This window comes from Equus przewalskii, chromosome 21 (assembly GCF_037783145.1).
Source record: "Equus przewalskii isolate Varuska chromosome 21, EquPr2, whole genome shotgun sequence".
NCBI classification, from domain to species: domain Eukaryota; kingdom Metazoa; phylum Chordata; class Mammalia; order Perissodactyla; family Equidae; genus Equus; species Equus przewalskii.
In genome coordinates, this window is record NC_091851.1 from 1916613 (window position 1) to 1928717 (window position 12105).

General features: G+C 47.5%; 1 protein-coding gene across 1 annotated transcript; it reads right to left on the reverse strand.

The window, feature by feature from the left end:
- Positions 1-601: 601 nt before the first annotated feature.
- CST8 (cystatin 8) lies at positions 602-10025 on the reverse strand. The gene is made up of 4 exons (XM_070588979.1): positions 9764-10025; positions 9223-9505; positions 5637-5750; positions 602-2656 (listed from the first exon to the last, which is right to left on the reverse strand). Exons 2-4 carry the CDS (start codon positions 9451-9453, stop codon positions 2573-2575), a joined length of 429 nt encoding a protein of 142 aa, XP_070445080.1. The 5' UTR covers positions 9454-9505; positions 9764-10025; the 3' UTR covers positions 602-2572.
- Between the last annotated feature and the right edge of the window lie 2080 nt (positions 10026-12105).

The window sequence follows — 12105 nt, forward strand, 5'->3', positions numbered from 1 at the left end:
CGCTGCTGTGCACGTGGTGCTGGGTGCCCGGCCCTGGTCCTGGCAGGCCCCTGCCTCTGACCTCGTTTCCCACTAGCCTGTAGGGTCTCCATGGCCCAACCCAGGATTGTGCTAAATGGACTCCTTGTCCTCACATAGCATGGCCATGACTGGTCACCAAGTGGATAGGCCATGTGTCCCTGCAAGAATGAGGGCAGGGCAGAGGGCACGGACTCCTCATACCAGTCCTGAGCCTGGACAGCATCTGAGGCTACCCAGTGCTTCTGGTCATGCCCCATTTCCTTGAGCTCCATGACCTCCCCTGTCCGCAGTGCTCCTGTGTCCCAGACGGAGACAGCCAGTGCTTGGCCTCCAGGGTCTGTGGACAGGGCATGGGAAGAACCTAAGGGAGACTTCAGGTCTCGTGGCGGGGGCTCCTCTCTGGAAAAGGCGAGAAAGGCTGTGTACCTGCGAGAAGCTGTGTGTGTTCCTGTAACACCTTAGCAAAAAAGACACAAAATCCAGCAAGGGGAAAGTGAGACCTGCCTTGTATTTTATTTCATGTTTATAGAGAGAAAATAAAGGAGAAGAGATTTGGAGAGACAGTTGAAAGGAGACGAGGTTAAATTAAGTTTTAATATAAGTTAAAAGATAGTTAGACTTCTGCACATTGAGGCACATATACCACATGCCTCTGGGCCCATGCAGGAAGCCGACCTGCACAGAGCACGGGTGGGTAGCCACCTCCACTCCCAGCGCGCCCAGGCTGGTCTCGCACCGCCCGATGCCTGCCTGCTCCAGACGTTGATTCCTTGTCATTCCCCCCCAGCTGTCCTTCCAGCTGTCCACGAGGAAGGACAATTCTAAGATGCTGGTCCAAAACTGTGATCTTTCCTAAGGCGCTTACATTGTCCCACAAACAGAAGAGACCCATGGAGCTGTAAACGACCAGCTCCCGGAAGGCCCTGGAAGCCGGGTTTGCTGTCTGGGGCTCCCACGTGGGGCACTCCCTCAGTGTGTCCGGGCCCCAGGGAGAGGGCAGGGGGTATTTTTGATGGAGCCCTCCTGGCCTACAGGAAAGAATAGTTTTTAATCAGGCTAAGCAATTAGGCCCAAGTAACATAAAAATCTGTTTGAGATCCAAGTCCTGGGTCCCTTCAGTGAGGATCTTGAGAGAGAAAGAGGAAGCAGAGCAGGGGTTCATTGGAGGAAAGCAGGGTGTGGAGGTGGGTGGGCCGGAAGAGACAGTCAAGTTGGGGCTGAGGAGGGGAGCAGACAGAGCCAGAGGAGAAGCAAAGGCTTTGCAAGGTGAATGCTGCCTGTCCTCCACCACCTCGAGTGGTGTGGTGTTCCCAACGGTGAAACACCAGCTCGCTAACCCTGAGAAAGCAGACAAAAGGATGGCCTTTGAGTTTCACGGCCTCCTTCTGTCTGGGGCAGAAACACTGCAATCTCTACCGTGCACCAGGCCCTGCGAGGTAAACCTGGCCCATTTCCCGACACTTGAAACACAACTGGCCTCCTGAATCGTCCCAGCACCACTTTTAAAACATGTATTTTTAAAACTTTTAAAAATACATATAAAATTTACCATTTTAACCATTTTTAAGTGTACAGTTGAGCAGTGTTGAGTGTATTCACGTTGTTATGCCACTAATCTCCAGAACTTTCTCACCGTCTGAAACTCTCTATCCTTTAAATAATTCCCCATAAGACACATCTACTTTCTTTTTTTTTTTAACAAAAATGTTGATTGCTAACATTTCTTTTTGGTGAGGAAGATTGGCCCAAGCTAACATCTGTTGCCAACCTTCCTCTTTTTTCTTTTTTTCTCCCCAGAGCCCCAGAATATAGTTGTATATCCTAGCTGTAGGTCCAGACACATCTGTTTTTAACGACTACTTTCTTCAAGAGAATTTTATCTCCTACTATGGTCTATGTTTGCCTACTTCTTTCTCCATCTCTCCTCTCTCACACCACACACATGAGTGTACACATGCACACATGTACACACACAGACACATGCAAGCAACACAGCTCACTCATAAGGCTGTATCGCCCTCAGCCCTCTCTCTGTGACTATTGTTGACAACGACATACGAAGAAACACCAACTCCACCAATTCAAAGAGACCTCGCAGAGGAGGACTGCTGCTTCTGCCAAGGGGTCTCCAGGCCCAGGGACCCATCCACCTAGGACTCTCAGGCAGGAAGAAGTCTTAAGCCAAAGGAAGCTTCCAGAAGGAAGCTAAGTTAGCAACTACTGGGTTTAAACCTCTAGAAGTGGTTGTTACCCAATGAAAAAAGGATTCCTCCTTGGATTTGCAGTGGGAAATGGAGCCAGACGTCACCCCATCCTTTGTACTCAGTGATAAACTCATTCCTGGTGGGGAGCCATCAAGCCGACCAAAGGCGAGGAGTCTCCCTTGAAGCCAGGAAGGAGGAATTGGACATGCCCATCTTTCACCATCACCTAATATGAAACTAGAAACCAAACTGGCAAGCAGAGAGGCATGCATGAGGAAACGTGTTGGTGCACCATTGTCTCTTCATAGAGAAAGGCAGACACAGCGGTGAGTGTGCTCCAGAACCCCCTAGGCATCCGCACACTCCTTCTTCATCACAACGAATTCACCATTCCAGGGGAGCGCTCCCACCACAAAGCTGCACATTACTCTCTGAAAAAGACCACCACCACAACAAAAATTAGTAGTGTGACAAAAGAAAAAGAAAAAATTGTTCTGTTGCTAGGTATCAGCTCAGGAATATGCTGGAAGATGGGTCATCACTCATCAAGGAAAACTCCCAGAAATCTGCTAGCTAGAGGCTGCAGACTGTTCCATCAGCAGTTACCCATGGGAGTCTCTGTGCCCACATCATCCGCAGATAGACAGCAAATTCTAACAATTTCATATTTTGGTGGGAGATCACCTTGTAAACTTGATTTTGTTTTTAATTATCTTTAATATTTTCTATAATGTAAATGAAGCAATTCTATGTAGATATAAACTAATGTATGTTATCTTAATAATTAAATAATTCCTTTTGTTCTAATAACAAGTCAGGGTAAGAACAATTTAGAGGGTTCTAGAGCCTAACACACCTTTAATTTCAAAGATTTCTTCTCTCTCTTTCAAAACATCATTGAAATGACAAATGGAATATTTTATGTGTGTGTGACAGATGGATGAATGGGTGGATGGCTGTTGTGTAGATGGGTGGATGGATGAGTGGGAGGATGGGTGGATGGGTGAGTGAATGAATGGCTGGCTGGATGAATGGATGGGTGGGTAGATAGAGAGATGGGTGGATGGATGCTTGGATGAGTGGATGGATGAATGGGTGGATGGATCATTAAATAGGTGGAAAGATGCATGAATGGATGGATAGATAATGGATGGATGGATGGATAGATAGATAGATACATAGATAAGCAGGCAGATAGTAGTCCTGGAAAAACAGCAGAAGATATCTTAAATAATTTACTGGAAATATTGAGGTACTTCCAGGAACGATGAGGCAAATGGAGTCAGAGAGAAGGAAGTTTGGTCTCTGATGAGTATTGAACACATGCAAAGGGGGACTATGGAGGCCTCCTTTCCCCACAAACCCACAAAAAAAATCCCAAATTAAGATGGTTTTATGGGTAAATTACATCAAACCTTGGGAACCAAAGGCTCCTTTGGTTTTTAAACTGATCCAGAACACAGCAAAAGATGGAAAGCCCCCATCCATGGAGTGGGCTCCAAGAAGCATGCCCCCCAGGCACTCAGAGAGAGCAGAAATTTGCTGTTAAAGAGATGGGAATGTCAGGTGTGCACATGGACACCAGGTTCAACAAAGCAGTCCAGCCAAAGGAATAAGGAATGTTCTATGCTGTATCCATGTGGGGTTGCCCAGACAACTTGATAAAGATGAACATTCACCAAACAAGCTTACACACTTGTTATCTACGTACCGGTCATCACTTTCAAAAACCTACAATCTGCTAATGTGGTTGAGAACTAACCACTGCCAATCAAATAAAGTTATAAAACCACACACACACAAAGACAAGTGTACCATATTCCAAACATCTAAGAATGGCTCAACATTAGGGAATCTATTATTTTAATTAACCACACTATGGGTCAAAGAAGAAAAGATATTCAATATACTTAGTAGAAGTTGAAAGAATATTGGATAGAAGAAAACCTTCTGAATTTTAAAAATAACTCCAGATAAGAGAGAATTGGGGGAAGTTCAGAAATCAGTACTTGATGCAATAATTAATAGTAGGATATAAATACTGAAAACATTCCCGTTAAATCCAGGAATAAGAAAAACAGTCCAGCATTCTTACTTTTCAACATTATTCCAAAGGCTCAGAAAGAAAGAAACAAAGTTTTCATTATTGATAAATGTGTGCTTAAAAACATACGCCATAAAACCAGGGTGTCCCTGGAAAACTTACATACAATCAACGAGCTCCTTGAGAATAATTCTCCTCAATTCTCTTTAATATTTCCTACAGACAGGTAAAAAGCAACAACTTTCCCATAATCCCAAAAAGCCTAGTAGAAAATATAAATTTAAACCAACCATGCTTTTACCAACGGTAAAAGATAAAACCGCTTAAGCGTTTGTCCCGGCAGGTATCTACTATTAACTGGACCTGATGAGACTCGCTCAGTTTGAGCACACAGAGGTGGCGTGAGTCAGACATCACGGGAGCGCACTTCACTAATGGTCCCTTGCGATCTCCTATGCTATGGCTCTGTAAAGCAGTGGTGCTCAAAGGAGGGTCCCGTGGCCAGCAGCAGCATCACCTGGGAACTTGATAAGAATGCAGATCCTTGGATTTCACTCTGGACCTATGAATCAGAACCTCTGCAGATAGGACCCCGCTGTCTGGGTTTATCAAGGCCTCCACGTGATTCTGCTGCTCGCTCACGTTGGAGAAGCACTGGTGTAAACAAAGGGGCAATGCCTTTTGGTCAAACCTGCAGAAAGCCTGGGGCCGAAGCACTTGGATGGACAATCCGAGGCTCTCACTACCTCTACCTCTGAGGTCAGAAATACAGGGTTGAGGCCAAAAGTCCCTGGACCAAGCCAGCCCTTTGGTTGGGAGACTTTGGGCTGTTCCCTGACCTTCATGGAAACTGGGCTGAGCCCGGCAAGAATCAGCTGTCAGCCTGGGAGGATGGCGACACAGTCTGGCCTAGACGCTGCTTATTCTCCAGCACCCAGAATAGCACCTGGTGCAAAGTAAGCTTTGATGGGCGGTGAGTGAATGAATTTCCTTTTGTGCCTTCATAAGGATGAGCAACTGTGGGGTCAGAAACAGCTGTGTTGTTCATCCAGGTCTAAGAGGGCAGATTTTCAGTGACTACGTGTTAGCAGATTTTCCTGCACCAAGAGGCCAGTGTTGATGGAGCCCTTGCAATAGGAGTGACCTTGACAGCATCTTGTCCCCAGAACGAGGGGTGAGGAAAGACTCAGAGGGTCCACCACATTCTGCTGCCCTGCACCCTCTGCTCCAAAAACCACAGGGTTGGCCACTTCTGGCGCTAAACACTGGGAGTAATCCAGACCTCAAAGAGTGGGTCTGGACACTCTGAGTTCTCTCTGGGGTTCAGAGCAGCCAAGACCATCACAGACAGTCGGTTTGTCACCTACCTTTTCCAGCTTGATGTTTTCTTGAACGATACAGTTTTCGTTATTATCCGAAAGCTTTCTGCAATTGCTGCGGGCAATTTCAACATCAATAAAGTATACCAAACGATCTGTGACCTGTCAATTAGCAATCAGGCAATTTTATTCAAAAAAGTTTTATTTTACTTTAAAAAGTTTTAGCAAACACTAAAAGAATCGCTCTCACTCTCATCCTCTCTCCCTTTCTCCTCCTCTGTCTAAACATACTTTTAGGAAAAGGCCTCTGACATCCGCTGCCTGGGTTCCTTTGCACACTCACACTGATACCAGCAGCAGCCACTACCTAAAGCTGGATATGCAGGGAAAAGGCTCCTTCCTGGTGTGCGGCCTCCTTGAAGGCAAAACCTTCTAAGTCCATTTTCTGTCCCAAAGTCCAGGGCACGTGCTCAGTGTGGTTGGGAGGAGGATGAGGCCTCCAGAACCATCGGCTCTCCTGGGCCCCAGACGTCACAGGTCCACATGCACCAGGAGGGAGGGCAGACCCCTCGGCCACATAGGACTCTCCTCTCTGATTCCTTTCCCACATCCCCTTTCAGATCCTGTCATCTGGTGACATCTCTTGCCCTTCGGGGCTACCCCCCAAGGCCCTGCCCACCACCTCCACAAGCAGTCTTCGAGGAATCCGTCTTCTGTTCTCCATGGAGCGTGTAGTAAGCAGAGCAGCAGTGGGTTTACATCAAGGCATCCGTGTTCACTGATTCGTTCATGGTCAAACACAGGTAAGGCTACTCAGGACGTCCATTTACGCCTGTATTCATCGATTGTGAAAGATTACAGCAGGAGATGAAAGCAATGTCTGCAAGCGGGGTCCAGGCCACCTGGACTCACCTGTTTCTATCAGGCCTTTCCCCAGTGCTTTCTCCAGGTCTGAATGAAGTTGTATTACATTTTAGCTGTGTTCCAAGGAATAACCAGGGACACTCTGGCCTGTGTTGTGGGGAGAAGCTGGTAAGAAGGCATCAAGAAGTGACCAATAGAAGGTTTGTACTTAGGGAACCTCGAAACCCCATGGAGGTGAACCTGGTCACCAATAGAGCTTCCTGTGGTCGTGATACTTGCTCACCGTCACCAGGCACTGTTCACCGGGCTTTGCACGCGATATCTCCCCAGCCAGCACACCAGCCCTCCGGAGGCAGGCTGTCACTCTTGATCTTTATCAAGTGAGGAAACTGAGGCACGGAGGAGCTAAATAACTATCCATCCAGTAAGCAGCTAACCCAGAGCTCAAGCCAAGGCGTTCCTGCACTAGAACTTGCATCCTAACCTCCGTGCTTCACTCCCCTCCCTGCTAATCCAGCCAAGGGAAGGCCGAGGACTGCTCTGTGTTGATTCCTGGTAAACGCGAACCAGAGCTGTGCGAAGCTGGAGGCCATGTGGTTACATGGACATCTGCACTGGATCCTCACAACCCCTTTCTAAAAACAAGTTAACCAGAGTGATAGTTTTAAAACCCAAATCTGATCACCTTGATGCTAAGAACTCCCAGACCTGGTATTTTTTTGGCTTTTCAGTGCTCTAAGAGAGAGCCAAAGTCTTACCCAGCCCCACGAGGCACTGCATGGTCGGGTCCCTGGCCAGTCACATTGGCTCCTTAGAGTTGCTGAAATGGGCCATGTGCCTTCCCACTAGCAACTTGCTGTGCCTGACTGCTCTTCCCCACCCCCATGCACCCCCAGAATCTTCCCTGGTCCCCTCCTGTAGCAGAGGCTGTGAGTGGTATGCCCCATGCTGTTCTCAAACACATTGCCAGTTCTGGGGGTCCCTGCCCAAGGGACTTCTTGCCACCAGTAGGAGTCAAGGGCTCCCAGAGCAGCTCTTAACCAATGACGGATGGCAGTTTGTGGATAAGGAGCCCAGCTCCTCACCTGCAGGGGGGCCAACTCCATGGCAGGCTCTGCACCCTTCTCCCTGAGGCCCCAAGGTACACGGAACCCAGCTGCCCATGGTGGTCACCTGGTCAGCAACTCACCCTGCTCTGGCTGCCTCCCTGTCCTCTCTTACTTCCCCTCTGGCCTCCCGATGCTTCCGGGGATGGCCTCCCGATGCTTCCGGGGATAGCCTCCCAAATAAACTACTTTCACCTGAATCCTAGCACAAGGGCTTGCTTCTGGGGAAACCCAAACAAAAGCATTTCCCGCCTCCTTCACCTGTTTAACCCGTCCCTCTTCAGGTTGCGTCCTCAACATCACTCCCTGGAGAGGTTGTTCTCAGCCTTGACTGCATATTGGGATCACCTGGAGGGTTTTAACGCCTACTGAGACCTGGGTCCCAACCAGAGACCATTTAATGGTGGCAGTGCAGCCAGCGGAGGTGAGAAACGCTCTCTGAGGAGACCTCCCCCAATGCCCGGGCCGCCGCGCACCGTGCACCACAATAACACCAGAGCACACCTTCCTGGGTTAGCAGTTTTTCCTTCTAATTGGACTGCCGGCTCCCTAAGGTCTGTGATCACTTCTGTCCACCTCGTTGCCCCATCTACAGCGGCTAGCATGGAAGGGTTTGTGAGAAATTTGCTACATGCATGTGTTACTTGGTACCAAAGAAAGCAAGCTGTGAACAGGACTAGGGATGTTACAAGAGCCAGAATCCGTTCCTTTATTTCAAAGGGCCAAGGGAGCATGCCTCCAGGTGGACTGTGGAGGGCGCCCAATCCATAAAGGGTGCTGCGCCATCCGCATAAGGCACTGGAAATACGGTGCTGACGGCTCACGTTTTCCCAGAGACATGGTCATAAGCGCCAACACATAAACCAGCCTAGCCCCTGCTGACAGAGGCAGCGTTGAGAGGGTAAACGCTGAAGTGAGCTCTGCCAACAACGACTGTCTGTTGAGTGTCTTTACAACTCATTCCTATGTGTTTCATGATGTAATTACCAGCCACACCACAACTAACTGACTGAGGCTGGGACAGGCAGCGGAATCCCAAAACCCAAGGCCTTTGCTCAGACATGGCAGTCAGGGCCTCGTGCTGCCAACTCCAGGGGGCGTCACCCACACTGGAATCCAAGTAAGCAATGCTTCCCAGCAGCGGGCAACTCATGGCCCATGAGGAATGTGATATTTCTATAAACAGAAAATCACAATGCCTCCACTTCCCCTAAAGAAAGGTTGAATTCAAAGAATTAAAGAATATTGGAGGAGGCACCTTATTAGCTTATACATTAAATAGCACCTCGTGTTGATTTTCAACCTCACATTCCACATTATGTGGCTAGATTGAAATGTTGCCCATGGCAACAGTATTACAAAATATTCATGGCGCTTAATTGGTCCCCCAACCTTAGCAAATACAAATCATGAACATTTGATTTGCAGTTTGGGGTTTAAATGAGTTAATATATGTAAAGTACTTGGAACAACAGTCCAAGCAGATATAGAAGGTGCACTGACGTTGCGGTCACATGCAAGTACACAAAGTACCTATCCACTTGAGCACTCCCATATTCAGGATTTCTGTCTGTCAATGTTTTTCTCAAATGCCCACTCTTTCAGCCTGGCTTCAGTCGGAGGCACCATATGCATATTTGCATATTTGGAGAGAACACCTTTACCTGCATCTTGACTTGCCCAATCTTGACCACCTGGAAGACGTACTTGTCCTCACTCTCTTTGTTGTACTCTTGCAGGGCAAACCACAGACATTGCCTCACGTTGGCATTTGAGGCACTGATGATGTTTAATTCCCTCCATGCCTTAAGCCTATTCTTTTCTGGGTCTGTGCTGGCCACCAGGGCCACCAGAATGGTGAACAGGAGCAGGCTGGACCCATGGGGTCTGGTCATGGTCCCTCCGTCCAGGGGCACAGGCACGCCTCCTCTGTTCTCAGGGCTGGAGCTGCGGGTGGCATGGGGTGACCACTGCTGCTGCTGCCATAGGTTCAAAGATCTTACCACTATGGCATCAGCGCAGCCAGATTCAAGACAGAGCCATTAGGGTCACCCTATAGGGCTACCCTTGTCCTCCAATGAGACCCACCCATGAGAAGCCAGCTAAGGAGTCTCTGCTCTCAGCCTCCCGCCCTCGTCATCCTGTGTCGTGGCTGCAGCTGCAGGTCCAGGGAGAGCGCTTAGAGCCAGATGCGCCGACACCTACCCTGTGCGCCTCACGGCCCACTCCTGTCTCTGCGCCTCAGGCCTGAGAGATGTGGCTGGGAAAAGTGCCGCAGCCCCAAGGTTTCCTGGCTCTGGTCCTCTGTGGGCTTCCAACCTGCCCCACCCTCCGGCTACTCCTTCCTCCTCGTGGAGTTGGGCTCTGACCCACACGCAGCCAGTGGGTCTCCCAGCTCTCCAGCACTTTCAGCCAGTGCCTATGCCATGGTCCAAGGGCCCCCTTGCCTCTGATCTCCGGTCTGTCTGCACCCTCTGAGTCCACGCCCCCGCAGTGAGGTCATACTTTGTGATGTAACCCAACACCTGTGACCCTGCCTCAGTGAGGCCACCACTCACCTGCTGGCCACTGGCCTTCAGTCCAGGCAGCTCACACACAGCAGGCAAGTGCCTCCTGCTTCTGCCCTCAGAGTGGAGGGCCCCTCAGAGGCCGCCTGTGTTGTGACTCTGGCTTCCTAAATGTCTGGCTTCTGGAGTCCCTCTGTTTGGGCTAATAGCACCTCCCTTCAATGTCCTGCCAGGATGTAGGCCACATAGGCCACCCTGATGCCTGGGCCTACACCTGAGTGGGAGGGCGTACATGCACCCCTGGGCTCTCAGACATTCTGCGTCTCTGTGAACATCCCAAGTGGGTGTCCAGCAAGTTCCTGGAGGGGCAGAGAGGTGGGCATTTGTCCCAGAGTGCAAAGATTGATGGATGGGCTCTTGACCATGAGGAGAGACAATGTACAGGAAATAACAGATGGTCATAAATCTGCCAGGCAGGTTGTAAAACATGGCAGGGTATGAACACACCACATTGTATTTGAAAAATCGATAGATTTTTTTTCAGTTGTTTCTCATTTTCAGCTGTTATAAACTCTACTGTAGTGGACAATACTTTTCCAATACCTTTGCAAAATTACACAGATATTTCTGTATAATAAAAGACTAGATGGAAAATTGATGCAAAGGCTTTATACAAATTTAAATTTAGTATATATTGCCAAATTGCTAGTCACTTACCAGTAATGTATTCATGATCTTAAAATTTTGCTGCATGTTAAAAGCACTTGGGGAGTTTTAAAAGTGCCAGGGTCACTCTCACCAGCAGAGTGAATTTCTGGGAGAGGGTCCCAGAAGTCGGCATATTTTAAAGTTTTAAAGTTCCTGAAGGTTCCCACGCACAGCCAAGTTTGAGAACCAGTGTACTGTATCTGTGTTTTCTGAACGTTAATGTGCACATGAACCACTTGGAATCTTGTTAAAATGCAGATTCTGATTCCATGGGTCTGGGGCGGGGCCGCAGATTCTGTATTTCTAACCAGAAACTCAGACCACAACTTGACAGTCCTTTCTTCCCCATATCTTTGCTTCAGCCGAGTTACTGTTTCTTAATTGGATATGAGAACAATTATGTTTCCTTGATTTGTATTATTGGTCAAAATTAGGCATCTTTCCATGTAGACTCAGTAGTTTTCCTTCCATTACTGTCCTGCCCAGTCTTCCTAGGGCACAGTCTTTTCTTATCAGTGTCCAGGGCTGTGGGGATGCGTTAGCGAGATTAACGTTCCATTTTACATATGTTCAGCAAGACTTTTTCCCAATTTATCTTCCATCTTTGGAATTTATTCATAGTTGATTTTTGTTTTTAATATTTTCCATAAAAGAATTTTAAATTTTTATATAGATAAATTTATCCACCTTTTCCTTCATAGCTTCTAACTTTTATGACAACTTTTATTTTAAAAAAGCCTTCTTGACTTAAAAAAAAAATTAACCCATTTATTTTATTTATATTTTCATAATCTGTAAAATAATCACATACCCCTCACTTACTCCTGGTGAGCGTGTAAACTGGTACTATCTTTTTGGAAAGCAAGTTGACAAAGCACATTAAAACCCTTAAAAGTAGCCATGTTCTTTGACCCAGTAATGCCACTTTAAGTTATCTCAAAGCTATAACAGAAGTTAAATTTTTTCACTGAAAGATGTTGACTGCAGCCTTACTTAAAAGAACTAAAACCTGTTAACATTTAAATATCCACCTTTAGTAAATATATAAATGCGTTACAGTATGAATAAAATGAGCCTCTTACATTACCTTAAAAACTGTGTATTTGAGGAATTCTCAATGGTGTCAGAAAATGCTCATGAAAAAATAAATTATATACAAGATGCAAAACACTAAATATGATCCAATTTTTTGTAAATAAAAATATTTTATGAAAAAATGCAGGAGAATCTTGACCATACTTGGACTGCCTGTGCACATCTCCAGCAGCCTCTCCCACCTCACCGAGCAGCACCTAAGGGCCTCGCCTCCCCCGCCAGGCGGGGCCTCCCCTT